Below are 23,891 nucleotides of genomic sequence, written 5' to 3' on the forward strand. Positions count from 1 at the left end.
TGTAGAATAAACTTTCAGTTTAGGTTGCTAATCCACACTTTATTTTCAGTATCCCAGAGGACTTGGGTGAGTTGGATAAGTACTGTTTTCGAAATTTGTGAATTGTTATTTGCAGAAGGAAATTAATATTCCATGACTGGGGAAAACAATGGAAAGTAGTACAAATCCAATGACGTAATTGCTATGCATAAACCTGATAGAGGTGTATGCAATTATGACAGGCAGAGATAGGGTAGACAGTCAAAACCTTTCTCCCAGGGTGAACATGACAAAGAATCGAGGTCATAGCTTTAAGGTGAAAAGGGCAAAGTTTAACGGAGATGTGCCGGGCAGGTTTTTGGCACAGAGAGTGAGTGGAGGGTGCCCGGGACGCTTTTGCAGGGGTGCTGGTGGAGGCAGATGTGTTAGTAGCATTCAAGGGGCCTTTGAGTGGGCATGTGGATATGCAAGGAATGGAGTCAAGAGCGATATAAAATTCTTACTTGCAGCAGCACAATAGGTTCGTAAACACCTAACTCAAAGGACAATATAATAAACAAACAAAAGCATGGTTCATTAAATTTTAAAACAACTCAATATAATGCAAAACCAAACAAAGCCTGAATTCCCTCATTCATCCAAGGCAGTTCAGAGTTTTGTTGGAGTTCGTACTATTCAATAGGATGATGGTTGTTGGGAAGAAGCTGCTCCTGAACCTGCACGTCATGGTTTCTAGACTAATTTACCTTGTTCCTGATGGCAGGAGTGAAATGAGAGTGTGGCCAGGATGGTGTGCATCTCTGATAATGCTGGCTGCCTTTTTCAAGGCAGTGCCTCCTATAGATCCCTTCAATGGCAGGGATGTCAATACCTGTAATGGACTGGGCAATGTTCACCACTTTTTGTAATGCTTCATTCCTGGGCATTTGAGTTGTCTAACCAGGCTGTGAAGGAACCAGACAACATGCTCTCTATTGTACACCTGTAGAAGTTCAATAGGGTGTTCATTGACATACTGATTCTCCTCAATCTTCTCAGGAAGTAGAGACATTAACGCGGTTTCTTTATGATTGCATCCAATATGCTGGGTCCAGGACAGATTTTCAGAGATAGTCTGTGGAATTCTCTGCCTCAGAGAGTGGTGGAGGCCGTTTCTCTAGATACTTTCAAAAGAGAGCTAGATAGGGCTCTTAAAGATAGTGGAGTCTGGGGATATGGGGAGAAGGCAGGAACAGGGTACTGATTAGGGATGATCAACCATGATCACATTGAATGGCGGTGCTGGCTCGAAGAGCTGAATGGCCTACTCCTGCGTCTATTGAAGACAAAGACAAACTGCAGGTGTCATTTCAAATGTTGAGGGAGAGTTGGTGCCATTATCAGAAAGTTGTGAAAGCTGCTAAGAGGAAACATTTCTCAGGTATTATCCTCTCTGACTGCCGCAGCCCTCGTGTTTTGTTTAACACCATTAACACAGTTCTTAATGCCCCGCAGGCAGTCTGTATGGAGGCGTCCCCTGCTGTGTGTGAGAACTTCCTCCGCTTTTTTGTTGATAAGGTCGCTATGCTTAGAGCTCTAATCCCACCATCTGCTTATGACCCCTCGGTATCTGTTCCATGCACGGCTGTATTTGATCATTTTAAGCCGGTGTCTCTCTCCTTTTTGCATGAGATTGTTGGTCGTTCAAAGCCCTCAGGTTCTCCGAATGATGCTGTTCCTCCTCGGCTGTTTAAGGAGGTGTTGCCCACTGTAGGACCATCTGTTATCGCTGTCGTTAATAGCAGTTTGTCCTCGGGTGTTGTTCCTGCACTTTTTAAACATGCAGTAGTACAACCCCTGATTAAGAAACCTGCTCTTGACCCTGCAGTTCTTGGGAATTTCAGGCCTATCTCCAAACTGCCTTTTTTATCAAAAGTCCTAGAGAGGATCGTGCACAGGCAATTGATGGCCTTTTTGGATTAACATGACGTTTTGGAGGTTTTCCAGTCCGGTTTTAAGTCTCGGCACAGCACAGAATCGGCCCTTTTGAGGGTTTTTAATGATATTTTTTTGGCTACTGATCAAGGTGACTGTGTTGTCCTCGTGCTTTTAGATTTGTCAGCTGCCTTTGACACAGTGGATCGTTGAATTTTGATCTCCCCCGTTTGGAGCAGTGGGTGGGTATCAGGGGCATAGCACTGGAGTGGTTCAGGTCGTACTTGGCTGATCGAACTTTTTGTGTCAGCCTTGGGGACTCTGTATCCTCCTCTGCTCCTCTGTCGTGTGGGGTCCCACAGGGCTCAGTTCTTGGCCCTCTCCTCTTTTCACTCTATTTGCTCCCACTCGGTTCCATCCTTAGGAAGCACGGGATTTCATTCCACTTTTATGCTGATGACAGTCAGCTTTATGTGCCTCTGGGAAAGGGGGGTGTACACTCTGTCGGCCTCTTGCTTGAGTGTCTCAGTGACATAAAGGCCTGGATGTCACTGAACTTTTTAAAATTTAATGATGACAAGACAGAGGTAATGATCTTTGGTGGCACCTCTGGGGCCCCCCCTGTTGATCTAGGCTCTTTGTCTGCATATCTCAAACCTAACATCACGAACCTGGGGATTAAAGTGGACCCTGAGCTTAGATTTGACTGTCAGGTAAGGGCTGTTGTTAAATCTGGTTTTTTCCATCTGAGGCAGCTGGCAAAAATAAAGCCGATTTTGTCAAGGAAGCACTTTGAGACGGTAATCCATGCCTTTGTTACCACCCGGCTGGATTACTGCAATGCACTGTATCTGGGGGTTAGTCGGTCCTCCATCGCCCGTCTCCAGATGGTACAGAATGCAGCTGTTCGTCTCTTGACAGGCACACGAAAGCATGATCATGTTTCTCACCTTTTGGCCTCTCTCCACTGGCTGCCTATTCAGTATAGGATTCGTTTTAAAATTATTTTATTTACTTTTAAATCCCTAAGTGGTCTTGCCCCGTCCTACCTATCTGAGCTTCTTCACCCTTATTCGCCCTCCCGCTCTCTCAGGTCAGATGATCAGCTGCTCCTGATTGAGCCAAAGACTAAGCGGAAGCTCAGAGGGGACCGTGCCTTTGCTGTGTCGGCTCCGAGATTGTGGAATGAATTGCCTCTGCACGTTAAACAGGCCCCTTCTCTAGCTGTTTTTAAATCACTCCTGAAGACATATCTATTCTCCATGGCCTTTGTAGACCAGTGAGGTGTCGAATTGTTTATTAACTTTATTTGCTTGGTTTTGCTGCATTGTTTGTACTTGTGTTTTATGTTTTTTAATTTATTGTTTGGATTTTTGTATGTAATTTATGCGCCTCGTGTTAGTTGTATGTTCTGTTGTTCTGCCTGTTTTATGATGTCTTGCTTGTTTTCTTTTTTCTGTACAGCACTTTGGTCAGCTTTGGTTGTTTTTAAGGTGCTTAACAAATAAAGTTATTATTATTATTATTATTATTATTGTCTATATGCATGTCCAGGAACTTGAAGTTGCTGACTCTTTCCACCATCGATCTATTGGTGAAGACAGGTTTGTGGATCCTCGGCCTTCCTCTTCTAAAGTCAACAATCAGTCCCTTTGTTTTACTGACGTTGAGAGCAAGGTTGTTGTTCTGGCACCATTCGGTCAGGCGATCGATCACTCTCCTATACTCTGACTCATCAATATCCGTACTTCATCCAACAACAGTGGCGTCATCAGCGAATTTGAGTCGGTTTTGTATCCAACTGCACAGTCATGGGTATCGAGTGAATAGGGCAGGGGGCAGAGCACACAGTCTTGTGGTGCCCTTGTGCTGCTAGTTATCGAGGAGGAAATATTGCCAATTTGTACCGATTGGTGTTCTGTTGATGAGGAAGTTGAGCATCCAGTTGCAAAGAGATGCGCAGAGACCAAGTTCACTGGTAACCAGTTTGGAGGGGATAATAATGTTGAATGCTGAGCTGGAGTCTATAAACAAGTCTTTATTACCCAAATGCTCCAGTGGAGAGCCAGCGAGATCATATCCCCTGTTGATCGATTGTGGCCAGAGGCAAATTGTAAGGATATGGTTCACATGCAGACAGGAGATTAGCATCATGTTCAACACAGAGGTTGTGGGTGGAAGGCCCTGTTCTTGTCTTATATTGTTCTATGGAAAGACACAATCTGCTGGAGTAACTCAGCGGATCAGGCATCCATGGAGTACATGGATATGTGACGTTTTGGGTCAGGAACCTTTGTCAGTCTGAAAAAGGTTCTTGACCTGAAATGTCACTTATCCATGTTCCCTCTGGATGCTGCCTGACCCGCTGAGTTACTCCAGCATTTTGTGTCTCTCCTCGGTAAATCAGCATCTGCAGTTCCCTGCAGTGCACTATTTTCTGTTCCATATTCTAAAAACTAGCTGCTTTAATTTTCCCTGCTTTAATTGTGTTATGCAATTACATCCACTTTACTGCACATTTTTTTTCCTTTTTGTTTTTCTGTCAGTTATAATGAAAATGAGCTCAACTTGTGGTGTCCCACCACCACCTCTCCCCCCAATCCCAAGTGAATTATTACAGTCTGGGATAACAGTAACATGCAATTCATTTTGGTTATACAGGTGCACAACCTTTTATCCGACAGCCTTGGGACCAGACACTTTTCGTAATTCGGAATTTGTCGGTCTTCGGAATGGAAATTTTTTTGCGTAGATTTTAATGGCTGGCTCAGTGGTAGAGTGCTCAGCTCGTATCCGCAAGGTCGCGAGTTTGCGCCTTGATCCCGGCAGTTCCTCGGTCGCGAGTTTGAGTCTTCAATGTAGTTTTTTCTTGCAGAATAAATGTCTGTATGAAATGCAGTGTGTTGAATGAATTCCTGAATTTGTAAATGTGACCGCAGCATTGAATCACCTCTCGCACTCATGTCACCCTAGCGGGGCTACATGCCTTTAGGCGGCCTAAGGCGACATTTTCACACTCTTATATCCGTGTGCAGCAGAGGCGACGTGCGTTTGGCGCCAAACGTGAGCTTTGGTGTGCAGACGACATCCTGAAAAAAAAGTCCGGTTGCTTCCAAGTAGGCGATATACCCTCCCGGGCAATATACCCTCCACTTCTCTTTTATGAAGGGGATTTAGTTCCCCTTTCTTCCAGGACCGACCGGAGGTTCCGCTGTCACCTCTGCGGGCCGCCCTCGGTGAACGCTCACTCAACTTTGTCTTGGGATTCCTACTCTCCCGGGCCAGGAAGCAGAGGGGTGTAGGTGGGGTGAAACTGAAGGGAGCGACATTCTGCTGCTCCCTGCCCGCTGAGTTAAAAAGTTCTCACGCAAGACTGTGTATCGTGAGTCTACCATGGGAACTTTTTAACTCAGCGGGCAGACAGCAGCATATTGTCAATTATTAACCCTCCCGCGCAATATACCCTCACCTTCTCTTTTATGAATGGGGATTTAGTTCCCCTTTCTTCGAGGACCGACCGGAGGTTCCGCTGTCACCTCTGCGGGCTGCCCTCGGTGAACGTTTTCAAGGACCTTTCTTCAAGGACTGAAAAAATGTCCGCTATTCGGAGGTTTTCGTTATTTGGATCTTCGGATAAAAGATTGTGCACCTGTAGAACAAAGTTTTGCTTTTACAGTAGAAAATACATTTTTAAGATGTGATTAGTTTTAGAGCTCCAGTTTGTTTATCTCTACTCATAAAGCAGTGTTGATTCTGTGTTTAAAATGACCTTTGAATCTATAGAAGATACCACTTATTGCATGGTCAAAATTAACTTGATGAGGATTTAGTCAACCTATTGGGTTGAAAAGAAAAAACATATTAGTTTGTTATTCCTCACATTCAGGGACAGACATTTCTTTCTGCTCTAAGCAAACCATGATGCTATCAAATTAGCCTTAATCCTGTCACTTTGTGCCTGCCCATAGATTACAAAGCTCTTCACTTGCTCTTCATTGCATAATACAGCAAAAGCATAAGTGGATGTCATGTTCGTGTTAAGTGAAAGGATGACTGGGTTATGACAACCTGGATCTCAGATGCCAGATCCATTTATTTAAGTGCTTTACAGCAGAAGCAAAACATTTTGTTAAAAGTCTGTTTAAAAAAAGTCTTGATGCCAATAATGTTTGTTATGTCGGGCTAGTTATACCATTCCTGTCACATTTATTCTTTAGACTGCCTTAACATCAATTCTGTCACAATGAAATAAAATCTAGGTATTAATTTTACTTTATGTGGTAACTAAAAGCGCAACACAATTGTTATTCAGGGTAATGAATCAAGGATACACCAGTTCAGGCTTCATGCCTGATTTTAGATCTTAAATAAATGAAATGCATTAGATCAGAGGTGGGGAACCTGCGGCCTTAAGACCGCATGCGGCCTTCTAGACCATTAAGTGCGGCCTTTTGAATGAATCCAAATTTTGTAGAACAAATCCTTTTATTTTTATTAATATGTTTCTGTTCGTCTTTTATTATTTTTATTTTTATCTTAAAATGAACCTATATAAAACACCAAAGAGTAAAAGAAGATTCAACAAAATAATCCTATATCTAATTGAAGTTTCTTGGATGCGGCCTTATGAGATTACAGGTAAGAATGCGGCATTCCAACATGAAAAGGTTCCCCACCCCTGCATTAGATTAAAGAATCAACACTGTTTTCATGGTACTATATTGCAAAAGCTTTGGCTGAAGAGTGGCCGAATTATTGCAGCTCTGCAGTACAAGTGACCTTGGTTTGTGACACCACCTTTCATTTTAATTTTCATCATTTTCCTCCTTTAGTTGAAAAGGTTCAGACCCAGTGGGATGAGGTGCAAAGCCGCTTGCAGTCTCGCACCCAGCAGCTTCAGGAAATGCTGAAGGATTCCAACCAGTGGCTGGAAGCCAAGCAAGAGGCAGAGGGACTTCTGGAGAAAGCCAGAACTAAGCAGGGGTCCTGGAAGGAAATGTCCTATACCATGGACATGCTAATGAAGCAGAATGCAGACATCAAGGTAATCAAAATGGCCCTGTAGATTTGGCTGCCTTTTTTAATCAAGTCGCCAAATAATCAGGAGAATACAAATGCTGGCTAGTTTCCAATTGAAGTCAACAACATCTTAGCATTTTTAAATATTCAGACATTTTGCAGGCATGCCGCATGACACCGCGCGACTTAATGAGGTGTTGAGGCAAATGATCAAAAGGTAGGTTTTACGGAGTTTCTTGTGGAAAAGAGAGAGTGTGACTGAAGGGATTTTGGCTGCGGGAATAAACTGCCGAATACATTAAAATTGGGATCAACCAGAAACTGGAATTCAAGAAACCCAGTAGACATGCTCCTGGAGCAAATTATAGAGAGAGTAATTGATGATAACTTGGAGAGATCCAAGAAACAGAAAAATAATTTTATTTTTCCCATTTTTAATTCCCAGCTGCAGAAAATCTTGTTTCTTGCTGTTACCATAGGAATAGGAGCAGCTGAAAAGACAAAATTCATCAAATGTTTAGACCAGTTGCCTGATATTGTGTTCATATATTTTACCTGGAGTGTGCTGAAGTTCATGTCGGTTAATGTCAAAGAGGAGAGGGAAGTCACAATTAAATACATACTGAAATTGTACTTAAATGAGGATCTGTGCAGAAGCCACTAAAATTAGGAATTATTTTACTTGTGATAAAACAATTATCTAGTTCAGATTTTTACCCACCATATTAATCTGAAAGTGATGTAAATTTTAACCCGAAAGAAATGAGGAGGAAAAAAAAACTGCAGATGCTAGAAATCCGAACTTAAAAACAGAAAATGCAGGAAATATTTAACGGGTCAAGCAGCATTTTGAGAAGAGAGGAACTGTTATTGTTTCAGGTCCTCAACCTTGCAACACAACTGAATATTCCCAGCATCTTCTGTAATCATTTAATCCTTTAAACTTATATAACATATTTACTGACTACCAATCTGTCATTTCTAAGTTAATAAAAGAAACACTACATTTTGTTATTCAATACATTTTGTATAATTTGGAGACTCTCATGAAATAACATCAATAATTCCAAAAAGTTTCATGTACCATGTTTGCCTCTCTGATAACATTTAGAAATTTGGAAAATGTTCCACCCAATTGAAGCAGTGAAATTAAGGTAATGAAGCAGTTGGAATGTGCATTTGATTATTCAGATATAAGATGGTAACAAATGGGCCTGAAACTAAAAAAATGTGTCATTAGTGTAATTATGCAAGTTCATTACATGAAGTCATGTAAGAAAGGAAATAATTGCCTTGTAATAGGGTAACCCATCAAACATACATTACCACAATCTGTTATTAATGCCTATAACAATGACCTATAGGAGACAGCAAATTAGATTCCAGATCGTGTAATCCAAATGACATAAATTGACATCACATTCAATTCAAAACAAATTTAATAACATGTTTTTTTTTTCATTTATCTCATTCAAAATGAATCAGGCACAATATTATCCCATAATTTGTGATAAATATTATTTCAATGTTCAGGTTGCTTTAGTTTCTCTAATTTTCATGGACATTATTGTATGGCGAAGTTGGTGGAGTTAAGTCTCCATTGCCCTGTCCCACACCCAGCCCAGCTTCGAGAGAATCACGTCAAACTTCAGTGACGTCAAAGTCTGAAAAAATGTTTTCAGTAAACTACTGGTGCACAGCTGGCCACACCTGCAACATGCCAGCATCCGGAGGCCTCGAGCTGTTTGCCAATCACATCACCTTTTTCAAGTTACCAGCTATATTTAAACAAGAGTGTGTAGGTTAGTTCAAGATGCAGAGCATCTTAGACAATACAGCTCACCCCCTCCATGACACACTGGTCAACCTGAGGAGCACCTTCAGCAGCAGACTGGCTCCACCAAGATGCAGTACAGAATGTCACAGGAGATCCTTCTTCCCCGTGGCAATCAAAATGTACAACTCTTCCCCGTTCTGTCATAGACTGACTCCCCTAAAGTTCTATCGTATCGTATCGTATCATATACCAAGTCAGTATTATGAAGTATCTCAATCACACCATTACCCCAGTGATCTGACAGTGACCTCACCACCTGTCCTCCTCATGTTGACCTCCCGTGTCCATCACAGGTAGCACAGTGGTGCATTGATAGAGTTGTTGCCTTGCCACGCCGGAGACTCGGGTTCGATCCTGACCATGGGTGCTGTCTGTACAGAGTTTGCACATTCTCCTTGTGACCGTGTAGGTTTTCTCCAGATGCCTACCTGATCTCCCGGTTGCTAAGCACTTTAACTCCCCCTCCCATTCCCGCACTGATCTTTCTGTCCTGGGCCTCCTCCACTGTCCCAGTGCAAATTGGAGGAACAGCATCTCATATTTCGCTTGGGGAGTTCACACCCCAGCAGTATGAACGTTGACTTCTCTAACTTCAAGTAACCCTTTGGTTTCCCACTCTTTTCATCCCTACCCCTTCCCAGTTCTCCGACCAGTCTTACTTTTTCCGACTATATTTTATCTGCTTTGTTGTTACCTTCTCCCAAATAACAATTATCTATTCCACATTTTCCTTAATTTCATTCCCTTTGACCTATTTTTACACCTTACACTTCCTTATCTATGCATCTCCCTCTCCCCTGACATCAGTCTGAAGAAGGGTCTCAACCTGAAACGTCACCCATTCCTTCTCTCCAGTGATGCTGCCTGTTCCGCTGAGTTAATCCAGCATTTTGTGTCTATCTTCGGTTAAACCCACACAGCTAATTCCATATTCCTACCTGAGTAAATATTCCCACCTTCCCCTCAGGTTCATATTATGTATTGGATTAAACCTTAACCCTATGCCCTCTGATTTTTGATTCTCCTTCCCTGGGTAAAAGACTCTGTGCATTCACCATATCTTTTCACCTCATGATTTCATACACCACTATGTACCTCAGCCTCCAGCAATCCAAGGAATAAAGTCACAGCTTGCCCAATCTCTCTATAGCTCAGCTCATCAAGTCCTGCTAACATTCTCGTAAATCTGCACTGCACTCTTTCCAGTTAAATGACATCCTTCCTAAGGCAGGGTGAACTAAACTCTACACAATACACAATACAAATGAGGCCTCACTAACGTCTTGTACTACTGTCATATAAAGTCCCAACTTCTATATTATATAACCTGATTGATGAAGGGCAATGTACCCAACACCTACTTTACCACCCTATTTACCTGTGACACCATTTTCAGGGAACTGTATATCTAAGCTCTTAGACCCTCTGCTCTACAACTCTCCTCAGGGCCCTCACATTCACTGTGAACGTCCTCCCCTGTTTTGTCTTCCCAAAATGCAACGCCTTGCACCTATCTGCATTAAACTGCAATAGCCATTGCTCAGCCCATTTGCCAAGCTGATCAAGATCCTGCTGTGATTTTTGCCTACCGTCTCCATTGTCCACAATACAACAAAGACCCTTCAATTTATTTTAAAAAGCAGCATTTGAAAAGAGTGGGATTAAGTTTTGGAAGTTTAATTTAAAATATCACTAAACGTTAAATTATTCACTGTCATTGTAATGTATTGCCGAACAAGGCTTAGATATTGATAATAAATGTGATCTACCTTATCAAACAATGTTCTCAGATATTTTCCCCACTCAACCTCCAAATTGTTTTCACTTGCTGTTCTGAGCCTTTTACTATTCAGCACAGCCGCCATTTTATTTTTGAAGTCTGAGATCCGCTGAGGGTTGTGAGTTATTCGTCTATAAGGATTAAGTTTAGCTCACATTCTGCAGGCAAGTTTGTGCAAGAACCATTGGGCAAGGGCATCCCCCTAAGTGCCTTTGTCTCCCAGCAATATGAAAACCATTAATAATTTGGGTTCTCTACTCTGCTTCTCCCACGAGAATTAACAAAGGAGTGTGAGATGCTGAAAGCCAAGAACCTAACCATCATGATGGCGTTCAGTGCTCTAAGTTTCACCAGCAAATTCTCAGATATAAAATCATGATATTAACATTGTCTTTTCCACACCAACTCTGCATCAGCATTGATGAAATACTGTAGGGAAGAACTGCAGATGCTGGTTTAAATCGAAGATGGACACAAAATGCTGGAGCGGGAAAGGCAGCATATCTGGAGAGAAAGAATGGGAGATGTTTCGGGTCGAGATCCTTCTTCAGACCTGACCTTCAGTCTCGGCCCGAAACGTCACCCGTTCCTTCTCTCCAGAGATGCTGCCTGTTCCGCTGAGTTACTCCAGCATTTTGCGTGTATCTTTGATGAAATCTAACTCCAAATAATAAATTGCTTTTCATCCTTTTAAAAATTGTGATATAAAGACTGATACTCCGTGGATGTTTGAACATTTTCTGCCTGAAATTTTTACCTACCTTTTCCTGTCTTTCTGAAAAGGTATGTTTTCCATCTTTTTTATCAAAATGTAGAAAGGTCTCTTCTTTCCCTCACCATTCCCAAGCTGAATTCAACTTTCTCTGACATAGTGGGCAATGTCTATGAACAAGATAATTTATTCATCATTTAGCTTAGTGGAGCTCTGCCCCTCAAAATGAAATCATTTTTTAAAATCCAATTTTTGATGGTGTGCTATACTTTTGAATGCACCATCTCAATTGAAGTCAGCATGAGGCAATTTAAAATCATTGTATCAAAAATTCACTGTTTTGCCCCCTGGACATGCATTTATAGAATGCAATACTTGCAGCAGCTGAAACCTCTTAACATGTTCAGCTTTGGAAATGGTACTTTTTAAATAGATCCCTTCCTGCCGAGGTAGCAGCCTGAAGAACTTACCAAGCTCCATGCTGATATCTCGAAGCAGTAAAAAGTGTGAGGCTCCAACTGAGTTCTTCACAGCAGCGTGGGCTTTTTGTGAAAGCATACACTCGTGGATAGTGATTGATTGAATGAAAGCAAGGACAGAAATACGTCACATGTGATTTTCTCACTCCACCTCGCAAATGTGAAGAATCTGTTAACTTCCATCTGGCAAAGTTATAGAAGTGCTTTACAATTTGTCAGTTGGGCTTCCTTTCTTTCACCCCCTGTTTTATACGACAGGTTATGAGGAGGAGGAATCTTTGCACATTGATAGACACAAAAAGCTGGAGTAACTCAGCGGGACAGGCAGCATCTCTGGAGAGAAGGAATGGGTGACGTTTCGGATCGAGACCCTTCTTCAGACCATCTTTGCACATGCTGGGTCATAGTTCCTGGATGTCCAAATGTCATGTGGCATTTAGCATAACCAGAACACTCTGCTCAACCTGTTTTGGCCTCTTATGCATATCTAATTTTAAACACTCGACAATTGCCAGCTGTACCTTTGACTCAGGAATTAGCTGGCTTTAAGATCACCACTCTATCACAATACTCCTTAAAACTTGGATTCCAGACCAAGCTTCCGCCTTCTCTGTTGAGGCAATATTCTTCAGACCCTGCAAAATTGCCAAGTAATGCTCCCATTAAAAGTTCTGGGTGATTCCAAACTGTAGTTTTAACATAGGGTTAACAAATAATCAAATTGTTGGAGGCACAAGAGACAGCAGATACTGGAACCTAGAGCAACAAACAATCTGCTGGAGGAACTCAGTGGGTTTCTCCAGAAGATTGCAGATCTTATATCAGTGTTTAAGTCACCACCCATGGTCTCTGCGTGCATTGACTTAACAGGGACAGTGCTAAGTCAAAGCAGAGTAAGACCATGGATTATTGGGTCCAGACCCAATATGGCATCTGTCCATTTCCCTCAGTAGATGCCGCCTGAGCAGCTGGGATATGTCTGAAAAAGAGTCTCAACCCGAAAAGTCAACCATTCCTTCCCTCCAGAAATGCTACCTGTCCCGCTGGGTTACTCCAGCTTTTTGTGTCCATCTTTGGGATATACCAGCAGTTTATTTTTTGTGCAGAAAACCTGTATGCTAGGGTATTAAATATCACAGAGACATGGTATCAGCAGCATTGTTGATGTACTGAGGAAGCCCACATTCGGAGCACACCAAACGTTTTGAAAGTTTTATAAAATCTGAGCAAATTTTCTTTGTTTAAAGCTCTGGTATGAGACTTTAGAGAGATACAGCGCAGAAACTGGCCTTTCAGTCCACTGAGTCCAAGCCAATGAGTGATCACCCTGTACACTAACCTACACACATGAGACAATATTTTTTATAATTTACCAAATCCAATTAACCTATAAGTCTTTGAAATGTGGGAGGAAACCGGAACACCCGGAGAATACCCACGCGGTTACAGGGAGAACGTACAAACTCTGTACAGACAACACCCTTGGTCAGGATTGAACCTGGGTCTCTGGCGTTGTAAGGCAACAACTCTACCATTGCATTGCTGTGCTGCCTGTGACATATCATAAAACCATAACATTGAAGATATTAGTTTAAAAAATTCAAAATTGTTTAAAGAAATAGAAATGCTAATTAGAATTAACAAAAAAAATTCCTGCAAATAAACACAAATATTCTGAAATGAAATAACTCTTGAAAAATAACTAACTTGCACACTATGCCCTTAATCTGCATTCCAACAATGCCCAGAGTAATCACATTTCCATTGAGATGCTGCTGAATCTTAGTGAGGTGAGACATAATGATAATCTGCCTGGCGACAACAATAATCAAACAGGCTGACAGATTTGGTACTTCAGATCAGCCAGTGAATTGAGGACATGAGTATTTGACAGTCCACAAATGGAAATCACACCTATTTTTCCAACTAAAGGTAGATGATTCTGTTGGGAACCTCTACAATCAGTCGGCAGACTGGAGGAACAGCACCTTGTATTCCAAGGTAGACACAAAATGCTGGAGTATCTCAGTGGGACAGGCAGCATCTCTGGAGAGAAGGAATGGGCTAAGTTTTGGGTCGTACCCTTCTTCAGACCCGAAACGTCACCCATTCTTTCTCTCCAGAGATGCTGCCTGTCCTGTTGAGTTACTCCAGCATTTTGTGTCTACCTTCGATTTAAACCAGCATCTGCAGTTCTTTCCTTGTACTCTCATGTCCCATCACAGAGTTACAAATCTCTCTCTTGTCCCCTCTCCCCTTTTCCTCTCTCTGCTCACTTTCTTCCATCCGGCAAATTTCATTCCTCCTCTGCTTCTGACACAATTTGTCTCCTTTTCACTACTTGCCTTTGTCCCTTGCTCCATCCTCCCTTCTGCCATTCACCTCCCCCCGCCCACCTGTTCCACCTATCACTTGCCAAGCTTTGTCCCATCTCCGCTTCTCTTTTCCCGATTTCTCCCCCTCCCCCCGCATTCCAATTGGTCTGAAGAAGGGTCCCGACCCGATCTGTCAATTTCCTTCCACAGATGCTGCCCGACTTGCCCAGTTACTCCAGCACTTTGTTTTTGGCCCTTGATTCCAGCATCTGCAGTTCCTCATGTCTCCATGCTGCCATCTAGAGAGGGTACACGGTTAATTTACTGGTTCAACGTGTCCTTCACTTCTATTCTTTGCAACAGCGATGTGTTTACAACCAGTTAAATAGATATCATTGCTCACGGGGTTTTGAGAAGCGAGTGACTTTTAATAAAAGCTGTCTTCTTAATAATCTGAAACTTTCAGCAGCCCAATAGCAAGCTGCCATGAAATTGCACTCAGACAATTTCCTGTGAAACATTTTGTTTCAAATTATCGTGTGATAAATTCCAATTATTTGAGTTTTGATTTATGACTGGGATCTTTTCTCGTGTAATGAATGGAAACAATTGGAAGTGGAGCTATAATCACCATGGCAATATTAACGTGACATTCAAAGCTAACCTTCACACAAGGTGTTTCGTTTGACATTGACACCGTGCAAAGTACTACAATTAACAAGTTGCCAGTTGCAGCTGCTTGGTTATTCTTTCCCTTGTGGCAACCAGCTTGAACCACTAACTCTTGTATTAAATAAAATTAAAATCAGACTTTAATAACCAATTGGTCTGAAGAAGGTTCCTGACCCAAAACGTCACCTATCCATGTTCTCCAGAGATGCTGCCTGACCCGCTGAGTTACTCCAGCACTATGTGACTTTCTTCAGTAAACGGCCATCTGCTTTAATGTTTCTACTATATTAAACAGTTTGTTTAAATAATGTCAACTTGTTTTGTGCAAAATATTTCCATAGATTCTCTACAGTTCTCCTAAACGGAATGGCAGAGTAGAGGCAGATCGAATTTAATCCTTGTAAGCACAAGATCATGTACTTTGGGAAGACTAACATGGGTTGAGCATAAACAATAAATGGTTGGGCCCAAGAGAGTATTGAGAGACTCTTGTTCTAGGTCAAGGATACCTGAAGGTCAGGTAGAGTTCATTATTTATTGCCAGGTATATTATCCATCTGCACAAAAAGGGTGAGATACAGGTACAATGACAATTGGCATAGGAGCACAGGGTAATATAGTACACTGGCCTTTGTGAGCTAGGGTATAGAAAGTTGGAGATTCTGGTTCAACATTATAAAACATTACTTTGACCACAGCTGAAGTACTGAGTTGGGGCGTGATTGCACTGGAAAGAGTGCAGAGAAGATCCACCAAGCTGTAACCCAGGGTGGAGTATTTAGTTTATAAGGAGATACTGGACAGGTTGGGTTTGTTTTCTTCGGCATTGAGATGACTGAGGGGAGACCTGAGTGGTACACAAAATTATGAGGAACAGCAGTGTCCAAAACTAGAGGACATAGGTTTAGTAAGGAGTAAGAAGTTCAGGGAGAAAACATTGCCACTCACAGGGTGATTAAAATCTGGTAGGTTTTGCCAAAATCGATGCTGGAGGCGGGTACTCTCACAGGAGTTATAAGTTGTAAGTTATAAGTATGTCATAAGCTAATAAGTGAGAGGAGCAGAATTAGGCCATTTGTAAGTTGTAAGTATACTGTAAATAATAGGTTAATAAGTGATAGGAACAGAATTAGACCATTCAGCCCATCAAGTCTACTCCCTCCTCTATATTTTACATTCTACATTCAGTCATGGCTGATTTATCTCTCCAGATTAACCCCATTCTCCTCCCTTCTCCCCATAACTCCTGACACCTATACTAATCAAGAATTTGTCTATCGCTGCCTTAAAAATAACCATTGACTTGGCCTCCACAGCCTTCTGTGTTAATGAATTTTACTGATTCACCACCCTCTGACTAAATAAATTCCTCCTTATCTCCTTCCAAAGGAACATCCTTTAATTCTGAGGCTATAACCTCTAGTCTTAGACTCTGCCCTAGTCAAAACAGTCCACATTCACTCTATCCAGGCCTTTCACTATTCGGTAAGTTTCAATGCGCTCCCCCCTCATTCTTCTGAACTCCAGCAAGCAGAGGCCCAGTTCCGTCAAACGCTCTTCATATGTTAACCCACTCATTCCTGGGATCATTATTGTAAATCTCCTCTGGACCCTCTCCAGCGGCAGCGCCTCCTTCCTCAGATATAGGGCCCAAAATTGCTCACAATGTAATAATTGTTTAGATGTCCGCTTGCATTGCCAAGAGATAGAAGCTGTGGACCAAGTGTTGGTAAATGAGATGAGCATAGATGGGCGCTTGATGGTTGGCTGAAGATATGACTGGCTAAAGGGCCTGCTTTTCTGCTATATATCTGAATGACTTCATAATGGGTGCTTTCCACCTCATCCTTTAAGCCTTCCATTATATCCAAACATTGAGGAACTCATAGGCATCAGTCAAGTTGAATCTTGCTCTCACTCACTGTTTATACGCAGACATTGTAGTGGGCCATGGCATAGTTACATTCTTTTCGTCCTTTGCGTCTTTTCGTCCTTTACAGCAAGGATTTTGAATCCTAACTAGACTAAGTGGGACCCGTTGGGTCCCAGTCACAAGGGAGGCCTGGTCTCCCAACGCAACCTATTCCCCAATGCAATATTCCACTACTCACCTGTTCCCCCCAACACAATGGGGGGAGTGTTCTGTAGCCGGAAGGGGCGTCGCCGTCCTGACGAAAAACAGACCAATAACCTTTGTAATATTTCACCGATCGGAACAAAACATGGTGCACTTGGAGCAGAAGAGAACGGCGAGCAAGGTGGCGAAAAAATTCTTGCGATATACGGTACCGTTTTTGCGCAAATTTTAAAACAATGCAAACCGGAAGAGGACGCGATAGCTTTAGTAATAGTATATAGAAATAATACAGAAAGAAGATAGATAGATAGATATCGACAGATAGAAGATAGAAAATAGATAGATATAGATAGATAGATAGATAGATAGATAGATAGATAGATAGATAAGAGATAGATAGATAGATAGATAGATAGATAGATAGATAAGAGATAGATAGATAGATAGATAGATAGATAGATAGATAGATACAGAATAAAGTTAGATAGATGTTTGCCTCTGCTGCCGATTCACTTGAATAAAGGCGAAATATTAGTCAAATCCGCAAGATTTCCAATATGTAGTGCTGCAGTTTGCTCAGTGCTAACAATAAGAAAGTAGATTTCTTGCTTTGTTAAAAGCTTTGTGAACAGCTGTATCTTTCCCAGAAGGTCACTTGCTGCACCATGATTTATGTTCTCCGCTTTTTGACTTGGAAACAAATGACATGCGGGAGAAAATATATTCAGAGTTTTGTTTCCCTTGTTGCCATTCTGATCTGTGTCACTGACAACATACTTAGCCCAACATAAACGACATCAACTGAATTCTAACAATGAAGCAATGAGAAACAGAGGGCTTTGATAAAGATACATGCTAGTATTATTGAAAATATTAGTGGGGAATTACTGTATATCTCTGCTAATGTTTAGAATTTTAAGATTTGGTATATATGCTATTTATCAGGTTTATTTTGTAACAGAATTAATTCTACACCATTTACATTAGCTAAATTAAAGTGTTTGCTGAAGACAAATGTAGATATTGCATTTAGTTAAATTTGTGTATAATGTCAGAAAGGAAAGTGTGAATTGCTATTTCTCCATTTTTTACTTCTGAGACTAGATTTGGAAAGATGTAAGAAATACTGGTCTTGAGGATAATTGTAAAATCTCACATGGAAGTTCAACACATGGGGATTGAAATTGGTCTTTAATGGTAATGTTACATTAGCAAGTCAGCACCCTATTGAATTGGGAAAAGTGTCCAAAATGAAGTGTGTTCAACATTATTATAGCATTGTTGTTATCTGTGATGTGGAGATACGTAATTGGCATTGCCCACATTTATTGTTTGTCCCTAATTGCCCTGAAGCAATAAAGAATATAGTCTGATGTCACATGGCGGCCAGAATAGACAGGGAGTGCATTTTTTCCCTGTAGGTCTCAGCTAAACAACGGGAGAATTTTATAGAGATGTGATAACGTAAAACTAAAAATAAACATAGACCAACGAGGGATAATGGGGTAATCTTTGGTACAGAATAGTTTCTAGCTAAGTTTACAGAAGAATAACCAAAAGAACTTTGAGCTTGGAGAGACAAAGACTTGGTGTTGGCTGCAGAATTTTACATAGGAATGTAACTGGCAGCTCCGGCACTGCAGGAATTAGCTTTCTGAAACCTACAATCAGGAACAATGCTGAGTACACAAAAATAGCAGCAGTAACGGATATAACAGATTTATTTTTATTGAGAAGTGGGTAAAAGGGGTAATTATTTTTTGTAGAATCAGATCAAAATGTAATTTAGATTTAACATGTTGTCAACAATGAGCAGCATGATTGTAAAGCCTGTGAATTTGATAGCTTTGCACCATGGAGACAGAATGAGGAAACAATGAGTGAACAAAAGTATGCGCTTGAGAGGGGCGATTCAGTGGCCCACATGGTCTTTTCCAGTTCCACAGTTGGGCTGCAGAGAGTTATACAGGGAAATGAATAGGAAAATACATCATAGGAAACAGACTCTTCAATTCATTGGGAAAACCATAATAATTTTAGCGGCCAACATTTAGCACCACCGATTTTCTGGCAACTGGTGTCCGGCAACACCTTTAATCCAGACAAAATTACAAGAATTAATCAATAAATCATTTTGGTTCATATTGAACTAATAAACCTGTATGATTTATACCTGTATTAATGTATTTCATCAATCATTTAATTCACATGTCATTCACATTGGATATTTGTGTTATTTCAGTTTATAGCAGTTCATGGTGCTTCAGCGACATGGGAGGGGTAAATCTAATGGGTCAGAGGTGTATTGTTGAATTATTGTCATGTTGGTCCAGCAAAAACGGATAATCTAGCAAGGCTCTGGAACGAAAGATGCTGGGAAATCGGTGGTGGAGCTGTATAACCTCAGCTCCCTTTTCTAACTAAATCATAAAAACAGTTTACCCGTCGAACTAGGCACAGACCGCACTGGAGAGCAGACTTTCTTAAAAGTAATTCAATTCCTTCTCCCTCATTGTTTTTGGAACTTTCCCCCTGAGCAGTATCAGAAATGTTCTGTTTTTCGGGTTTTCAGCAATTCGTCAGGGAGTTGCGTCAATGGCAGATACACGTGGACGTGGCTAATGACCTCGCACGCAAGCTTCTACGGGATTACTCAACAGACAACACCTCGAAGGTGGCAATGATGTCCGATGGCATTAACGTTTCATGGGCGGCGGTTCTTAAAAGGTAATCTGCTGCAGTATCTTTGTCTTCACATTTTCCACTGGTAATATCATGCCTTACTTGTCTTGAGGGATGAGGGGGTGCAGGTTACAGATTTATTTGGGTTACAGATTTATTCCTCTACGGGACACTTGCAAGTGAGAGTACAAAGCATTTACCAAGTAAAGACCATTGTTTCAGCTTCCTGCCACAAATCGGAGAATTTATCAATTCAATATGGGCTTTATTAGAGATTGCCAATAGTGGGACTGGTGTAGATCAATTGACAATACATAATAGGTGCAGGAGTGGGCCATTCCCTTTGAGCCAGCACTGCCATTCAATGTGATCATGGCTGATCATCCACAATCAGTACCCCTTTACTGCCTTCTCCCCATATCCCCTGACTCCGCTATCTTCAAGAGCCGTATCTAGCTCTTTCTTGAAAGTATCCAGAGAGCAGGCCTCCACCACCCTCTGAGGCAGAGAATTCCACCGACTCACAACTCTTGGTGTGAAGAAGTGTTTCCTCATCTCCGTTCTAAATGGTTTACCCCTTATTCTTAAACTGTGGCCCCTGGTTCTGGACTCCCCCAACATGGGGAACAGACATGATTGTCGGTGTGGGCAAGTTGGGTCGAAGGGCTTGTTTCCATGCTGTATGACTATGATATTTAAGGTCTGAAACATATAAGATTGTTAAAGGTTTGGACTCGCTGGAGGCAGGAAACATGTTCCCAATGTCTCACAGAGAGTGGTGAGTCTGTGGAATTCTCTGCATCAGAGGGTGGTGGAGGCAGGTTATCTGGATGCTTTCAAGAGAGAGCTAGATAGGGCTCTTAAAAATAGCAGATTCAGTGGATATGGGGAGAAGGCAGGAACGGGGTACTGATTGGGGATGATCAGCCATGATCACATTGAATGACAGTGCTGGTTCGAAGGGCCGGATGGCCTACTCCTGCACCTATTGTCTATTGTCTCCATCGCTGAAGTAAGTTGCAATTTACTAGAATTAATTATTTGATGGCATGACCAGAGTTACCAGATCAATGTGAATCTTGGACTGAGATTGCTTTCTGCTCTTAAAGTGTTGACACTTAAACGTTAAGCAGAAGTCATTCAGACGCTGGTTGCTGTGCCCAGAATGTCCTCTTTTGGATGCCTTTCATCATACAAATATTTTTGAAACCTAGAAAATAGGTGCAGGAGGAGGCCATTTGGCCCTTCGAGCCTACACCGCCATTCATTGTGATCATGACTGATCATCCACAATGTGAATTGGCTTCTACTGCCTTATGTGGTAGAGAATTCAACAAATTCACATCTCACCGGGTGAAAACGTTTTTTCTCATCTCAGTTTTAAATGGCCTACCACTTTATTCTTAGACTGTGGCCCCTGGTTCTGGACTCCCCCAACATAGAAACATAGAAAATAGGTACAGGAGTAGGCCATTCGGCCCTTCGAGCCTGCACCGCCATTCAATATGATCACGGCTGATCAGCCAACTTATTATCCTGCACCTGTCTCCTCTCCATACCCACTGATCCCATTAGCAACAAGGGCCACATACAACTACCTCTTAAATATAGCCAATTAACTGGCCTCAACTACCTTCTGTGGCAGAGAATTCCAGAGATTCACCACTCTCTGTGTGAAAAAATTTTTCTCATCTCGGTCCTAAAAGATTTCCCCCTTATCCTTAAACTGTGACCCCTTGTTCTGGACTTCCCCAACATCGGGAACAATCTTCCTGCATCTAGCCTGTCCAACCCCTTAAGAATTTTGTAAGTTTCTATAAGATCCCCCCTCTTATAGAAACTTACAAACATTGGGAACATTTTTCCTGCATCCAGCTTATCCAGTCCTTTTATAACTTTATATGTTTCTATAAAGTTCCCTCTCATCCTAAATTCCAGTGAATACAATCCCAGTGTTTCCAATCTTTCCTCATGACAGTCGCGCCATCCCGGGGATTAATCTTGTGAACCTTCGCTGCACTGCCTCAATAGCAAGGATGCCCTTCCCCAAATTAGGAGACCAAAACTGCACACAATGGTCCAGATGTGGTCTCACCAGGGCCCTGTACAACTGCAGAAGGACCTCTTCACTCCTATACTTGTGGATGTTGTACAGCTTTGCAATTTATTGACTGGAAGGTAAAAGGCATTAAGTAACACAGTCTGAAATTGTGTGCTCCATGTTCAGTTTCTGTGGTCCAGGGAATAGATCTGTTGTGATGAAGGGCTCTTTCCATCAGCAACACACAGCTGGGCGTATTTGCATCCATCTGCAAATTGAAGTAAAAAGCAGCATGCTAAATTGCTACTGGTTTATAATTATTCCATAAAATTGTTTTTCTTAATTTTATAGACATAAGGCAATATATCCTGGTTGAAGGAGGGGGAATTAGATTGCTGTGTTTGCAGATTGCTTAATCAAACACATAAATTTCTTTTGTAACCCACGGACATTTTTAATACTGGTATCAACACTTTTAAATCTGCTGGTTAATAACCACATTGGAGAAAATCTTTAAATTAATATTTTTGACCGAGAGCAGAACTGGAGGAAATAAAATCCTTGAGTTCAATCGTACAAAATGAATCTATTGATGTTACAAGTAGAGAGCTGGTGAATGGAACAACCTCTCAAGAAGCAGAGGGACTTCCCCCTCCACCCCCCCCCCCCCCCCCCCCCCCCCCCCCCCCCCCCCCCCCCCCCCCCCCCCCCACACTCTCTCTCTTGAGTGGGTGCTTCAGTTAAGTAAACAGTTTTAGCGACTTGATTCTCAAAGACCAGGAACACTTCAGCAAGGTATTATTCTGTTTACCCTCCTCTGCACCTTTTCCAGAATCTTGTCATCATTTTGTTTGTACAAGGAGAAAAGCTCAGAAAAAAATAGTTCAGATGCACCAAACCTTACATTGTTTGAAAAATATATATATTTTTTTCACTTTATGCACATTTATCCTTATGATTAAAGCCACTGGGTTTTTTCTGCTGCCTCCCATTTGATGTACAGGTATGTGTAATAAACAGTTGATTGTCCACTTCCAAAAAACAAGTCCCCATCGCTACAGGCCTAATGTTATCCGTGCTTTCTTCCTCCCTTCATTAACTTTGCCAGGTTGATCCAAACTTATCCCTTTCTCCCTCCTGGATCATTTCGGACTTCAGATGTTGCTCTTGATGGGTTAAGCTGCATTACAGACGCATAACATGCAGTAAATAAACTGGATTTGGTGGGACGTCTTTGATTAACCCCATCAATAACTATTTCTTAAACCTAAAAGGAAATTCGGTTCAAGATCATGCATCCTCTCAGTATTTGAGCTGGAGAAACAGTGCTGAAACTTTCAGTAGCCCCCATGAGGACAAAAAGTGAATGGAATTTATTTTCTTCAGCTATGCTTTTGAGGGATGCATCCTCAGTATGTGTTATCACTCACATTGTTTTACTCGTATCATCTGAGAGTTACTTCCTTTGCCTATTGCAACTAAATCTTCAGTCCAACTGCTTGTTCCTGCTACCTCAATACTTTGTCTGAAGAAGGGTTTCGGCCCGAACGTTGCCTATTTCCTTCGCTCCATAGATGCTGCTGCACCCTCTGAGTTTCTCCAGCATTTTTGTGTACCTCAATACCTTGGGTAGCTTACACCCCAGTGGTATAAACATTGTAGCCCTTGCTCTAACTTCAAGTAACCCTTGCTTTCCCTCTCCATCCCCTCCCCCTCCCCGGTTTCCTACCAGTCATACTGTCTCCAATTTTGTGTCTATCTTTGATTTAAACCAGGATCTGAAGTTCTTTCCTACACATCAGTAGCTTTATTGGCTTGAATGGTGAGGCAGTCCTTTAGATATTGTGAAGCAGTATCTTCAAAGTGTTCTGAAGATGTTTCATGTGATTTGCTTTTGCCTCTATAATGTTGCAGTGTGTTTAACAGCATTCTGTTGTGATAAATATAACCTTCTGGTGCTTTGCAACATTTTATCATGACAACCATGCCACTGAATGTTGATTTTGTCATCCTATTTCACATGAATTATTTGCTATTGTGACTCAAACCATGTCCATGAAGCTTCACGCTTTCATCCTTTGTTGTTCAAAATTGCTGTCAGCAGAATTTCCTTCCTGATGAAGCGCAGATACCTTATGTTAACAGGGCAGGTTTTAATTCCGAACAGCAAACACTTGAAATGTTTTGAGTTAAAATAAGGTAGTATTTCAGCACAAGGTGCTGAAGTAACTAAAGAAGGTCAGACAGCATCTCTGGAGAACATGGAAAGGTGACATTTCAGGTCATGACCCTTCTTCAGACTCTATTGTCACCTATCCATGTTGTCCAGAGATGCTGCCTGACCCTCGATGAGTTACTCCAACACTTTGTGCCTTTTTTTGTAA

The 23,891-nt window shown here is 41.7% G+C and overlaps 1 protein-coding gene across 12 annotated transcripts in view; it reads left to right on the forward strand.

The window, feature by feature from the left end:
- The window catches only part of dmd (dystrophin), a 1,582,845-nt gene that overhangs the window by 1,273,699 nt on the left and 285,255 nt on the right, over positions 1 to 23,891 (forward strand). For all 12 annotated transcript variants that reach the window (XM_055644518.1, XM_055644513.1, XM_055644515.1 and 9 more), the window contains 2 exons: positions 6,726 to 6,937; positions 19,357 to 19,511. In XM_055644518.1, the coding sequence (XP_055500493.1) occupies positions 6,726 to 6,937; positions 19,357 to 19,511 (367 nt within the window). The remainder of the gene's footprint in view (positions 1 to 6,725; positions 6,938 to 19,356; positions 19,512 to 23,891) is intronic.

This window comes from Leucoraja erinacea, chromosome 13, assembly GCF_028641065.1.
Source record: "Leucoraja erinacea ecotype New England chromosome 13, Leri_hhj_1, whole genome shotgun sequence".
NCBI lineage: Eukaryota > Metazoa > Chordata > Chondrichthyes > Rajiformes > Rajidae > Leucoraja > Leucoraja erinaceus.